Genomic DNA, 13719 nt, shown 5'->3' on the forward strand with positions numbered 1-13719 from the left:
TCAAGAGGACCGAGCTATACCCCATCTACGCACTCCCCTCTTGCCCTTTCGGTAAGACCTTTACAAGCTAAAGTTTCTAATTAATTAGCCAAGACTAGAGCCATGTAGTATTGTGGTTGCACTGTTTTCCTGAGTAGTTCTCCATGTTCAATTAATTTAATAATCTTATTTATCACCAATCAATATTCCAAAATATAAGTAAAACATTATCATGATATCCAGGTTATCCAACCAAAATCTATGTAGAAGCAATTAGCGTAGCTACAATATAAATATAAATACCCAGGTTTAATCAAGGAAGTTCAATTGAAACTAGGCATGTCCTTAACTTGGGATCCATCATATTCTAGACACATGCATGCATATAAAGTAAAGGTGTAATTGTAATATTAATAGGACTGAAATATGATCAAGAACCACTTGCCATCGTTAACAAACTGCTGCTGCTCAGGAACTTCTTCAAAGTTCGGCTCTTGCGGACCCTCGAACTGCGTAACGTCTATCGTCGTACACAAGCACACACAAGCAAACAAATACAATAAATAAGAAACAGTACACCAATCAATATAATTAGAATAAAATAATGCAATAAAGCTACTAAATATATCGTAAGGATCACGTGAGCGCAAGAATCAATGAAAATGGAGAAATTAGGGCTAAAATATGATTCCAGGGGCTTATTTGTGAAGGATTTGAAACTAGAAGGGCCCTAACAGAAGAAACCGAGGGCTAGATCATGATTAAACCTTAGTCCTAGGGGCTAGATTGAAAAACAGAAGGGTTAAGGATGGCGGGTTCTATTTTAGGAAAAGACAGGGGCCTAAACAGAAGAAAAAGGACCTAATCGCGATTACTTTTGAACTACAGTGGACTGCAGGATGATTTCCAGAAAACTTAAGGGCTAAACTGCAAAACTGCCTTGGTTGACCGGTACCCGGATCTATTGACTCGGGTCTAGATTGGATCTTGATCCGACGGTGGGGATGCGGCTGGCGGCTCGGACGGCGGAGGGGAAACGCCGGCGGCGGCTCGGACGGCGGCGCGCGGCGTGACTTCACCGGAGAAACGCGATAACGCATTTCTGGCCACGGTTTTGGCTCGGATCTGGACCAGAAGGTAGCCCGCGTGTTGGAGAACCCAATTAGGGGGTTAAGAAGGACCACCAGAGGCCGTAGGTGACGGCCGGCGGCGAGAGGCGGCGCGGATTCGACGGCGAGGCTGTGCGGGCGCGGGGAAGCCAGAGAAAGGAAACGAAGCGGCAGGCGGGTGTTCTCACCACCACGCGGTACTCCTGGATGGCTTGCTCGACGGTGGGGAGCGGCAAAATGGCGGCGCGGCGGCGGCCCGAGATGCGGGGTGGCAATGGCGGCGGCGGAGCTCGGCGCTAGGGTTTTGAGGGCGCGAGGCGGCTGCGGCTTGAGGGAAAAACCCCTAGGGTACGGGCGGTACTTATAGGAGGGCCGTGAGGCGCATTGGCGTGCGGGCCTAGGGCGGAGAGCGGCGAGGACGGCGCAGGAGGGTGCGAACCGGACTCGAGTTCGAGTCCGGACCCGGCGCGAGGGGGGGGACGAAGGGCCTAACAAGCGGGACCCGCCTATCAGCGCGAGAGAGAAAAGGAGGGAGGGGACGCGCGCACGGGCTGATGGGCCGGGGCGACGACTGGTGGGTCGCGTGCGGGAAGGAAAGGAGAGAAGGGGAGAGGGAGGCCGGCCAGCTGGGCTGCGCGTGGGAAAAAGGAAGGAAAGGAAGAGAGAGAGATGGGCCGGCCCAAGGAGGAGAAAGAGAGGGAGACTATAGATATGAAATGCAAATTCAAATGCTTTTGAACTTTGAATTCGAAATTTAAATCCAAATGAACCACAACCAATGAAAAAATGCAAAGGGCATGAAATGCACATATCCTATATTCCCTTATATTTCTTTTATAGATGAATAAAATACTTTTAATTCACGATAAACGTTCTAAATCCAAAAGAATTTGAATTCAACCTTATGAATTCTAGATAACACCTAACCAAGTTTATTTTAGACTTCTAGTTTGAAATTTAGGGTGTTACATGCCTATATGCTTCTCTAGCTCCATCCATGCACTTTTTCTGCGTGCTACCTTTGTCCTCTGATTCCTACAGAGGAGAGAGGTCTGTGGAGCTTGGGAGCAATATCTTGGGATGGAGCACACTGATACTGCACCAAAAAGGGCCTATACAGTGAATCAGGTATGCAGCTTTCTTATGAAATGATGCTGTCAAATTTATAGTGTCAATTTTGTACACCATAGTTCTATCATCCTTACTTGGGCACAATTATGCCGTGCTTTGTGGTCTTGATAGCTGCATCTTTACGAGATTCCTTTGAGTCGTTGAAATTTTCAGTAAATAGATTAAGGATCTTTTGGTTTGTCTTGGTAGTTTAGAGAAATCAGTTGTAGTCCGTTTTATCTGAATCTAAGCTTGAGCTTGCCCAGAATGATTTCACAATTGCTGCCACCAAAGAAAGACATTTGTAGAAACGTGGTAGATCATTACTGAAACCATTTCCCTAACTAGGACATGTACATTCACATCACCACTTTTCAATTCTGTTGCACTTTACTGTAACATTCCTATGTTGTTTTATATTCAGATTCCAATAATTAAAAAAGCACTGTTAATATGATTCTAACTCTGTTCTGATGATTTTGGCCACCTGCAGAACCGTCACTCATATGAGAAGCCAGTCCGAATTTACAATTGAAAATGTTCACAACCGAGCTGGTCTCGTGAATCATGATGAAGGCCTAATTGCCTCAATATCAGAGTAGCAGCTAAAAAGGGAGCATCGGGAATTTAGACTTCCAGGTGGAAACTTCGAGTTGTTGGCCATTTCAGGGGATGCCATCTGCCATGGCCCTCGATTCAGTTCTTCAAGCCACCGTCACCGGTAGCAATTCATGGCAACGATGAATTTTTCGGGATTTTCCATCTTCCCGCCAGGGCAGTGGCGCGGAGCATATTGATTCAAATTTCCATTACGGTCGGGTATAAGGGTTCCCCGAGGGTAGATATTGCTTCATTCGTAGAGCAAAGTTGAGTACATAAGATTTTGGTAAGGGACGTGTATACAGGTGGGTATAGATATGACCTGGCTTGACACGGCGTTTCTTTCCTTGTACTGATGCGGCAACGATGGCTGACTGTAAATGGGTTCCAATTTTCAGCTTCCATCTCATGAATGTAAAAAAAATTGTATTGCAGCGCATCATTGTTCTTCGGAGATAATGTCTCTTTTGATCTTAACCTTAAGCGGAAGCTCCTCGGCTTCAAAGTCTCCACCCCTGAAAGTTTTAAAATAGCTCCGGCTTGTAGGAAGTTGGTGAAAGAGATAAAAAAAAAGCTTCATCAGCTCGGCTCCCACGAGCCGTTTGGAGCTAGAGCCCTACCCAACACAGGCAATTTTTTGAAAAGGAAGGAATAGCCATTTGCTGAATGCAATAGCCTTCACATAAAAATCTCAATGAAGAAGTTATCTTCCACACACCATATAAATAAGTGGAACAAAAATTTAAAAAAAATAGAAATTTCCAGCAGAACAGCGATCTTGAACGTCCATTCTTGATCCAACGCCCCACACTGATTCCCTCAGCCCCACGTTGGTTTAAACTTTAAACTCCGAGAGCAGCACGCGCTGGGCGTTCTCCCTCGTCCCGGCTCCTCCCTCACTTCCTCGCTGTTGCTTCCCCACCCCCACCGACCAATGCAGCAGCCGTCGCTGTCGGGCGCCGCCGCCGGAGGAGGAGGAGGAGGAAGCGAGGAGGAGGACCCCTTCTACGACATCGTGATCCCCCCGGAGTACCTCCTGCCGGGGCTGCACGACGACGACGACGGGGGGTGCGCGTACGTCGGCGGTGGCGCCGCGGCGGCGGACGCGGAGGAGGGCGAGCGGCGGCAGCGGCTGGCGGTGGCGGAGCCTGGCGGCGGCGACGGCTGGGAGGAGCGGCTGTCGATGACGTACCAGGGGAGAGCGTACGTCTTCGACTCCGTGCCGCCGCAGAAGGTGAGCGCGCGGGTGGCGAGCTGCTGGCTTCTTGGGCAGAGCTTTTTCTTTCTAGTGATAAAGGAGAGAATTTCTTTCTTTTTCTTTGTTCTTTGCCAACAGTGCTTGTTTTGTCTCTTTTTTCTTGGCATTGTTCATCCGTGAAAGATGATATTGTACTGTGTTCCGGAACCATTTGTTCCTGGAAAATTGGAGAGTTTCATCTGCTGATAACTTGATCCTTTTGAGTTCAACGGGACAGCAAACAGAAAGTTAAATCTGAGATGTGTTTTGTCTTGCTTGACAGAGCTGGATTACTTGAGCAAAAAACTAAACTATGTGTTTATTAGGACTTGCATGCCGTCGCAGAGTGTTCTGTTCTTCAGAACACAGAGTAAACGGAGAATTGTGAAACAGTGCCAGGATTTCCTCGCCTCTTGCCTTGCTACTCATGAGTGGACCTCTGCTCTGTTCTTATTGCATCTGAGTGTTCATCACTTCCTGGTCCTTATCTCTAGTTGCAAAACTGGCCTCTGAACATCATATTACCAGCATTTGGAATCACTTAATTGTTGCTTCAATTCTTACGATGCCTTTGCTTTCGTTTTTTTTAAAAAAAATCATTAGATGTCACCACAAACTAAGGGTAGGCATGACATTAGGTGTCTCACTAATATGTGGGACCAAATCCCATGTGTCATTCTCAGCCTATGTCACCTTGCATTATCAGTTCCCAGCAGTACTTCATTTTTAGCCAATGACTGTAAATCTTCAATGCAGGTTGAGACCATCCTCATGCTTCTAAACGGCTACGAGCTTGCTCCTGCTCAGAGCGCGAGACCGCAGCTCACCCACCTGGTAAACCATACTGCATCAGACAACACTCATTCAAGTGTTCCCCTCCTCTTAGGGCCTGTTCGGATCCAATGAAAAGAGAAAGAGAAAGTGCAAAACTTTTGCTCTTTTACATTTTTTTTTACTTTTGGATCCAAACACCCTAAAGTGCAAAAGGGCAAATGCTACCATAATTTTGCTAATTATGGATTAATTAGGCTTAATAGATTCGTCTCGTCATTTAGTCCTCATCTATGTAATTAGTTTTTTAATTAAACTATATTTAATACTTCTAATTAGCGTCCAAACATCTGATGTGACAGGAGCAAAAAATTTTACCATTTGCCCTTTTGCCATTTGCCCTTGGATCCAAACAGCACCTTAGTCTTACAGATGAGATAAACTCTAGCAAATCTGAACATCTATTTCACACACCAGGTGCAGCCGATCGTCGTGCCCCGGGACTTCGACCGGACGGCGGCCGTGTCGCGGTACCGGGAGAAGAGGAAGAGCACGCTCAAGTTCGACGTCAAGGCCGACTACTCCATCCGGAGGGAAATCGCCTCCAGGTACACGTACGCATGATCATCTGCAGCTCTTCAAATGACTTGGATTCACATCCTGTTTCTTGCGTTGCACGGTCGCTGCTGGCCCAGGATCGCGCGCAGGAGAGGGAAGTTCGTGTCGTCGGGGAAGAGCTCTGAGAACTCTGCCGCCGCCGCCGCACGCCGGCGCCAGGGGGAGACGACGGAGCTCGAACAGCTGTCGATCGAGCATTCGAGCCTCGTGCTGCGCACATCTGCAGTGTTGCGATGACCTCAACAAGTTAAGATCATCTATCGGTTGCTCCATCCATTGCAGCTGCGCCAACTGCGGGGAGAGCAGCGAGGCGACGCCGATGATGCGGCGCGGCCCCAGCGGGTACCGGACCTTCTGCAACGCCTGCGGCCTGATGTGGGCCAAGAACGTCGGTGCTCCAACCCTTCCATTCCATGCCTCTCTCTCTCTCTCTCTCTCTCTCTCTCTCTCTCTCTCTCTCTCATCCATCTCCATGCTCCGTTTCTTGCTTCACCTGCAGAACAAGATCAGGAAGCTCACGAGCGCGGCTTGCTGCGGCGGCGGGGCGGTGAGGTTGCATGCGTATTTGCTGCACACCGACACGTCCGTACAACCGGGTAGCAGGTTGACTGGTTCTTCTTCAGAAGAGTGCCACACTGCCTGATGAAGTTCTTTTCTCTGCAGCGGAGTGTGTTCGGTGCCCAAATTCAAGGCGAATTAAACCGGGTAACACGGGCGATTAGATTTATTACTACTTCGACTGTTACGACCCTGCGTAATTCGGGTGATTTAGCACGTACCATGATGTACTTATTTGTTTGATCTGCCGTGCTGTTGGACAATTGGGAGAAGTACAGTAAGATATTCTGATCTTAGTTGCCATTCACGCGCCTGTAGCTCAGTGGATAGAGCGTCTGTTTCCTAAGCAGAAGGCCGTAGGTTCGACCCCTACCTGGCGCGTTTTCCTTTTTTTTTAACCCGAGGTTGCACTCTTAAACGGTTAAACCAAAGTCTGTTTCAACTCAAACAATGCGTCTGTACGGCCATCATGGAGGGGAAATGGGGAACCGAGGAAGATGAGGGTGGGAGAAAAAAAAGGGGCGCCAGGTAGTTCGAGTTTTGAGTGGGCCGGTGGATGGAAGTAGTATGCGGGCCGGGCTGGCCTTAAATAGCAGGCCATATCGGGCCGCCCGCCATGCTGCCCTGGTGGCCCAAGCACGGCACACCATACCAAGCCAGCACACGGCGTTGTGCCGTGCCGTGCTTGTGCCGGGCTAGAAACTCGAGCCTCGGGCCGGGCTGTCGGGCCAGCAAAAGCTAGGAAGTTTTGATGTTCGAAATGTCACTTAGCACCAACCAAACACAGCTTTATCACGCTTGTGGTTTAGTTCTCAGTAGTATAGAGGTGTCATGCTATGCCCAAAACGTTATTCCTGATCCATTTTGCTAGGTATTTTTGTTATCTTGCGATCTAACAAATTAATTACCACGTACATCCATATGGAGTTGTTGGTATACGAACTGATCTCGCCATACCATGCTCATGCTCATTACATGAGGCGAAGTTAGCGCTGTCTAGCACTATCCAGGCTAATTAGTCATCATCGCGTTTATTGGGGAAGGTCTTCTCTCTAACGTCTTATCCAATTTATTTAATTTATAGGTTGTTTTAGTTTTCCAGCTAGATACATACTTTTACTATGTATGTAGATATAGTGTATAACTGTATATCTATATGCATAGTAAAATCTATGTATATAAAAAAACCAAAGGACCTACAATTTGTGATGGGAAAATATATATGTGATTCTCAAATTCACAGCTGTGACAATGTAAATCAACCCAAGCCCAGATTTTGCTCGTGGCCTTGTTCATGTTGCTAGTCGCCATGCCTAGATGCCCGACTACGCTATTCAAAAAAAGAAAACTACGTTGTAAAACTCATTGTGACATCCCAAGGATTTGGAAGGTGATTAGGCTCTAATGAACATTGTTAAAAGGTGGATATCATTTGGGCAAAGGAGCCACGTGTAATAATGAGGTCAAACTTTGGTCAAAATTTGAAAGAGAAGTGACTTAAAATAGTATACATAAGTGGGCAATGAAATACTAGGATAAATGAGTGGAGAAAATTCAAATGCTACTAAAAAAGATTTGAATTTGGACAAGTTTATGAAGAAGAGCATTAAGGTTAATTAGCTATTTTGGGGAGCTTCAAGTTTAAAATTTAGTTAAACAGTGAAGTTTTGGACAACATAAAAGTTTTAGTATAAGTCATATAATACGGTATGAAATAAAGTTTAAATGAGGATTTGAATGATCTGGGCACGGATTAGACAGATAAAGTTGGATAAAAATGCTGATTTGGAGAATAAAGCTGAAAAGAGGCGAAGTGTTGGTTCTGCAGTGTTCAAAGCCAAATTTTGGCTGAAAATTAAGTAAGTTTTTTGTGTGGAAAGTTTGGACATAAAGTGCACCTGAGTATAGAAGGATGCATAGAGAATGCAATAATGTCATTTGAAATCCAGGAAAGTTTGGACAAGATATTTAAATTGAGTTCCTAAGTTTGAAATACGCCACTGGAAATCTGAAACTCTGAATTTTCGCTGAAGACAGTGGAATAACTTGATCTTCAGCCGACTTCAACCTTCAACCCTAAAAATTCAAGCCGACTTCAACCTTTAAATACCCCCGCCTCCTCCCCTCCCCGGTAGGAAGAACAAAGCACCCTACCCCCCTCCTCCCTCACACCCTCCCTCCCTCCCTGCCTCCCACTGTAGCGAGGCCAAGAATCACCACTGCGCCAAGGACATGGCGCGCGGTCGTCATCGCAAGCACCGTGCAGCGCCCGCTTCGCCATGGGCTCCGCCACCGGCTCCACCGCGGGCCTCGGTCTGGCGAGGATCGTCGGCCGCATGGCAGCGTTCGTTAAGGCCGGAGGGGGCGCCTCCTCCGGTGGGTCGCCGCGGCGTTGCTGTGCACACTCGCGCGCGCGCGCGTTGGATCGTCGGCGAGGCGGCGGGACGCGGGGGCGGCCGGGTGGTGGCCCACTGAGACGGCGTCGAGGCCCACGACGACAAGCTGCTTCGACCGGAGGACGGCTGCGGCGCGATCGCAGGGCGGGAGGCCCCATCGTCCGCCACCGCTGCGGCGCTCGTGCAAGAAGACGAGCCGGCTGACGAGAGCGCCACCGCCCCGGCCCCACTCGTGGAAGAAGACGTGGTTGAGGAGAGCACCACCGCCGGAGTCAACAACGCCACCGCCCCGGCCCCGCTCGTGGAAGAAGATGCAGCTGAGGAGAGCGCCACCGCCGGAGTCAAGAACGCCACCGCCGCGGCCAACAACGTCGACGCCGCCATGGCCAAGAACGCCACCGCCGCTGCCGCGCCCAAGAAGCCGAAGAGGAAGAGCAAGAGCAAGGCTCTGCGTCCGCATCCTCCGCCGCCGCGTCCACGTCCTCCGCCGGTAAGGATTCCCCTTCATTCCGTCCGCTTCTTGGCCGTTTCCAGATTCTCGAGCCCCCTGTTTGTTGTGTTCGTTCTTGGTTTTTGATTTGTTCAGCCGGACTCTGTCGCGGTTCTTGGTTCCGTTGCGTAGAGTATCCATTAGTTTGTGTCCGCAAGAATCAGTTGCTTGTCACTTGTCAGCCACCGCACCGCCGTGCTCGTACTTTCCTCGGCTCCACGGCTCTTCCCTCTAGTCTCTGATGCTGTTGATTGCTCTGGTGCTGTTGAGCTGAATTTCCTAGCTCTCTTTGGTCATCTGCACATTTTTTTTCTGTCGTAAGCATATGCAATGTCTCAAAATGCCCATGCTTGTTTCTTGATAAATGGCATGAACCCTTCCTTGCAGCCCAATCCGTTCAAGGGCAGTTACAACATTGCAGAGCTCTACCGGGAGCGCGAGGACCGTGGCGACGAGGTCGCGCTGACTTACGCTACGTTCTGCTGGAACCGAAAGTTGGAGCTCAGCGGAAAGAAAGGCATGGAGGTCTGCGACATTTGTTATTTCCACAAAGAAAAGAAAGAAAGAAAGCATATCAGATGAAACCCACAAGTAGGCGATTGTAGTCCAAGGTACAGTACAAGGAGTGAAGATCGCTACCTCTGGAGCTCTGCTCGTGGAGGTAGTGACAGTGTAGACCAGCCTCGCGTAGAGTCTCACACCTAACGATGCATCCCTTTCTCTGAATCTCAAATTCTTCGGCTAATAAAGCAGCATGTATCCTAATCTCTTCGGCTAATAAAGCAGCATGTATCCTAATCTGTGACAGTGATGACTCTTGGTTGGTTCACAGCTCGAAGACCATTGCATGAAGGACCATGGCGGTGGCTTCCTCTGGCAGAGAAAGGGATGCATCGTTAGGTGTGAGACTCTACGCGAGGCTAGTCTACACTGTCACTACCTCCACGAGCAGAGCTCCAGAGGTAGCGATCTTCACTCCTTGTACTGTACCTTGGACTGCAATCGCCTACTTGTGGGTTTCATTTTATATGCTTTCTTTCTTTCTTTTCTTTTACTTTCCTTTGCTGCAGATTGGTGGCGCCATCTCTTGGAGCAACACGAGATCGATGTCTGAGATAGATTGACTCTGAAACTTACCGACTGCGAATCCGATCTATGTACTTGACTGCTATTGCTATGTGTTTGTGTGTGCATTTGATCATGGGGTTCTTGACTGGTCTGTACTAAACTACTTGTCATTCTGATGTCATCCACCTTTGGGAATCTATTTTTATTTCTGTTTTTGTTTTTTCTCACGTTCAATTAGGTTGGACAAATCTTTTATTGTCAAATCTTTGAAAAATATGAATTGTGTGTCATACTGAAAATTAGATTGCATATGACCGTTGGACATTAGGCCAGTGGGGAGCTCTATGTAGTCTTATGTGGGTTCAAGTTAGCAGCTGGCAGAATCCATGTAGTCTTGTGTGGGTTCAAGTTAGCAGCTGGCAGAATCCATATAGTCTTGTGTGGGTTCAAGTTTGCAGCTAGCAGAAACCTTAGTTTGGCTAAGCGTCAGACAGGCGGAAGCGAATAGGACGAGAAGCTGAAGAAATTTACTTGCCACTACTTGCACGCAGCACGCTGGAACTACCTGCACGCAGCACGCTGGAAGAGAAGCGCATGAAAGATGATGCGCTAGTAAGCAAATTTACTTGGTTCAGTTCGAGTACTTTAGTGCAAATCCTTGACACTAGTGAACTGGTATAGTTGTTGAAATCCTAGTCCAGACTACCTAGCGTTCTTAGAAAGAGTTGACATTTGCATGTGATTTCGGACAACACCAGGAAGGTTGAAAGGGAAGCTGCAGACTACAGTAGCTGCTTTGCAGTAAGAATGAACTGCAGCGTAACACCAAGGAAGCTTGCTCAGAGTTAAAACTGAATGGAACCGCAATACATATAATTTTAATAGACAAAACAACTATCAGAGGGTATGAACCGACAGGCAGAGTTCATCCCCAGGGGACAATCATAATCGAAATAACAAAATTGGACATATGCATCCAGCTAACTTCTCCCGAACCGGACATGGGTGTTGCTGGCAGCGAATCTTGACGAAAACCCATACTTCTTTGCACTGGGTGAATAATTCGAGTTCGGTGATGTGTAATCATGGTTGTGCCTTCGTGAGGACTGGGGCGTGAAGTAGTCACCGTCGGAGATCTGGCGATTCATGTACGGCTTCTTGGGTGTAGATGGAGAACCCCACCCATTGGATTTGTACTTCTTGAACGGTAGATCATCAAGATCATCACCACCAGTCCAACCACCCCTAGCTTTGGATTTATGCCGAGGTATGTCCATTCTATCCTCGAAATGGGGGCTCTTCCTTTTACTTGTTTTACGATCATGTTGAGGAGCTGATCTTGCACTGGAATCCTTTTTCCATTTTTCCTTTCTCTGATTGTGTGATGATGACTTGCCTTTCAACCGATGGAACTGTGGAAAAAAGAAACAGAACGGCATAAATACACAGTTAACTCTTATCAGGCAGACAACTTGTGAGATGCTTATACCAACCTTGGCATTCTTTGTGCAGCCACGTGCGAAGTGGCCTTCCTCGCCACATTTGTAGCACTCGGTTGGAGTTGAGATAGCGCTAGTTTCCCTGCGTTGCTTGGCACATCCCTAGAATAGAAGGTCCAATGTTAATCACCTGCCATGAGAAGCAACATGCGGAAACAGTGCAAATAATAATTTATAAGCATTAAAACTTACCAGACCAGAATGACCAGATTTGGCACAATTGTAACAGCTAATTTGTTTGGGGCAATTGTCAGCGACATCAAAACAGCATAGATGACCATTCTGATTACACACATAGCATCTTATTTGCTGCATAATCCAAAACAGAGGCATTAACAAGGGGGAAGCTATTCTAGATGATTCATGACTAGAACATGAATCTAAATTAGCAGCAGGGACACTATTGCACTACATAAATAGTTTGATTCTAACATAGAGGGCACCTACCCTATCCAGCTATTGCAGATTCAAAAAACTGTACATGCAAGATTCAGGGATCATGCTACCATTGAATAGAAGGGAAGGTCTGGCATAAAGATTACACAGTTCATGCATCCTACAGCCCAGTCACCTATCCCAAACACGATAAAAAAGAAAAAATCTACCTCACATTTAATTCTTCTATATGCATTTTTCTTCAGACCAATACTAGAGGGAAATAGAGACTATGGAAAATAAACACCAACAAACAAAATTCAATTATGACAGGAAGGTAGCAAATTAGCTAAAACAAGGCAAAGAAGCAGTAACCTTAATATCATCTGGTGGGTAATCATTGGTACATCCAAACATATCATGACCTATTTCTCCACATCTTAAACACAAAGTGGATTGATGATCATTCCTCTTGTGCTTATCAGGGCAGTCTTTCGCCATATGACCTCCTTTTTTGCAGATGAAACAATCTTGACCCTGTGAAAAGCATTAACAATTTGTTTATTCTTGAGAATGCCAAACACCAGTAAGAATTATAGCAAAAATAATTACAAGAACAAGATATACAGATTACAGTACCAGAATAGATGACTAATACAGAAGATTCAAAGAAACAATGGAAAACTTCATCAGGCATGCGCGATTACGAAAAGGAAGATTTCACAAATCATAGAAGTAAATATACTTATATTGACATGGTGTCAAAAAAGCATGAGAATAGGAACAGTGAACTTAGTGAACAGAGCAGAGTCGAATCAAAAGACAAACTGGCATGATGAACATAAAGCAGTTGTTTGATCAAAATGAACAGCAGATCTAATTTGAAGGAACATAAGCATTCTGCTAATGTTTGGCATCAAGTGTGCTTTGTACAGAAAATCAGCAATAAATTTCCATTTCGCCTAGAAACATGAGCGTTCATGCAGGAGCTAAACAGAAGGCATTTACTGTAAAAATGTAGTAACAGGCTTAAGATATATTTCCATTTTGCCTAGCATTTGTAGAGACGCAAGAGCTAAACAGAATGATGATAAAAATGCTCCAATTTAGCTTAAGGTAAATTTCTTGATGTTCTCACAGCATGAAGGAGGTACATTTTCATGATTGCAAGAATCAAAACCTAAATAAGGTAAAACATGTTAAAACTTAAGCACATGTTGAAATATCCTCAATTACAGAAACATTGAGCTTACAAACAATAGGAACCAAATAGAATGCACTCATCAAGGGCATGAATAGACATACCCAAGTCACCGAGTGATAATCCCTCGGAGCTAGGGAGACCAACCTGCGTGCACTGCTTTGCATTGTGCCCAAACAACCCACAAACAAAGCAAGGTTTCTTCCGCTTTTCCATTGGGCAGTTTGCGGCCACATGTCCTTCCTCGCTACAATTATAGCAAGTCTCCAACAATGTTTCCCCAGGATCGAAGTATCTCGGTATGCGCTGATCACAAGTAGAAGCAAAAACAATGGTAAGCTTATGTGAGCAGCCAGATACAAGAAATTTAATTGGCAGTTGGCACTTACAAGGAGCTTCCGCAGAACCATATTGTCAGATGCAGGGACATCAGCCCCATCTTCAGTTAGCACCGATTCTGCTATCCCAATTGGTCCCTGCTGAGTGCCACCAACCTGAAGCCGAAAAAAAAATCAACTAGTGCCTCTCCAGGAAAACCTTACATTTTTGTTTCCAATAAAAGCTCTGAACATAACATCCCTGAGTCCCACATGTGAACGTCCGCAATTCATCACTCTCGATTCATACACAACAGTAAAATAGGCATCTCTCCAGCTTCATTGGGCTATGCCTACTAATATAGAAAGCACAGCTATCTGCCTTTAGACA

The 13719-nt window shown here is 46.4% G+C and overlaps 2 protein-coding genes and 1 non-coding gene across 4 annotated transcripts in view; 2 read left to right on the forward strand and 1 right to left on the reverse strand.

The window, feature by feature from the left end:
• LOC112902333 (protein AIR1-like) overlaps positions 1-13719 on the reverse strand; it is a 66696-nt gene that overhangs the window by 52135 nt on the left and 842 nt on the right. The window contains exons 2-7 of one of the 2 annotated variants that reach the window (XM_025971359.1): positions 13401-13505; positions 13159-13317; positions 12186-12347; positions 11628-11744; positions 11430-11537; positions 10905-11348 (exon numbers count right to left, since the gene is read on the reverse strand). In XM_025971359.1, the coding sequence (XP_025827144.1) occupies positions 10917-11348; positions 11430-11537; positions 11628-11744; positions 12186-12347; positions 13159-13317; positions 13401-13505 (1083 nt within the window). In that variant the 3' untranslated portion in view covers positions 10905-10916. Of the gene's footprint in view, positions 1-10744; positions 11349-11429; positions 11538-11627; positions 11745-12185; positions 12348-13158; positions 13318-13400; positions 13506-13719 lie in introns of those variants that run through there. The other variant, XM_025971357.1, reaches the window with a different exon arrangement.
• On the forward strand, positions 3982-6067 carry LOC112903815 (GATA transcription factor 20-like). Its single transcript, XM_025973012.1, has 5 exons — positions 3982-4032; positions 4792-4869; positions 5284-5414; positions 5707-5812; positions 5924-6067. The coding sequence occupies exons 1-5, from the start codon at positions 3982-3984 to the stop codon at positions 6065-6067; spliced, it is 510 nt and encodes a 169-aa protein (XP_025828797.1).
• TRNAR-CCU lies at positions 6291-6363 on the forward strand. The gene has a single exon. It is a non-coding gene; the product is annotated as a tRNA-Arg (tRNA).

This window comes from Panicum hallii, chromosome 8 (genome assembly GCF_002211085.1).
Source record: "Panicum hallii strain FIL2 chromosome 8, PHallii_v3.1, whole genome shotgun sequence".
NCBI lineage: Eukaryota > Viridiplantae > Streptophyta > Magnoliopsida > Poales > Poaceae > Panicum > Panicum hallii.

What these genes read in the sequence shown, in the direction of transcription:
- LOC112903815 (XM_025973012.1), top strand. Translation starts at nt 3,982, where the DNA reads ATGACGTACCAGGGGAGAGCGTACGTCTTCGACTCCGTGCCGCCGCAG. An exon ending in ACTCCGTGCCGCCGCAGAAG is followed by an intron (nt 4,033 to 4,791) that starts GTGAGCGCGCGG and finishes TCTTCAATGCAG; the next exon opens with GTTGAGACCATCCTCATGCT. An exon ending in GCCTGATGTGGGCCAAGAAC is followed by an intron (nt 5,813 to 5,923) that starts GTCGGTGCTCCA and finishes CTTCACCTGCAG; the next exon opens with AACAAGATCAGGAAGCTCAC.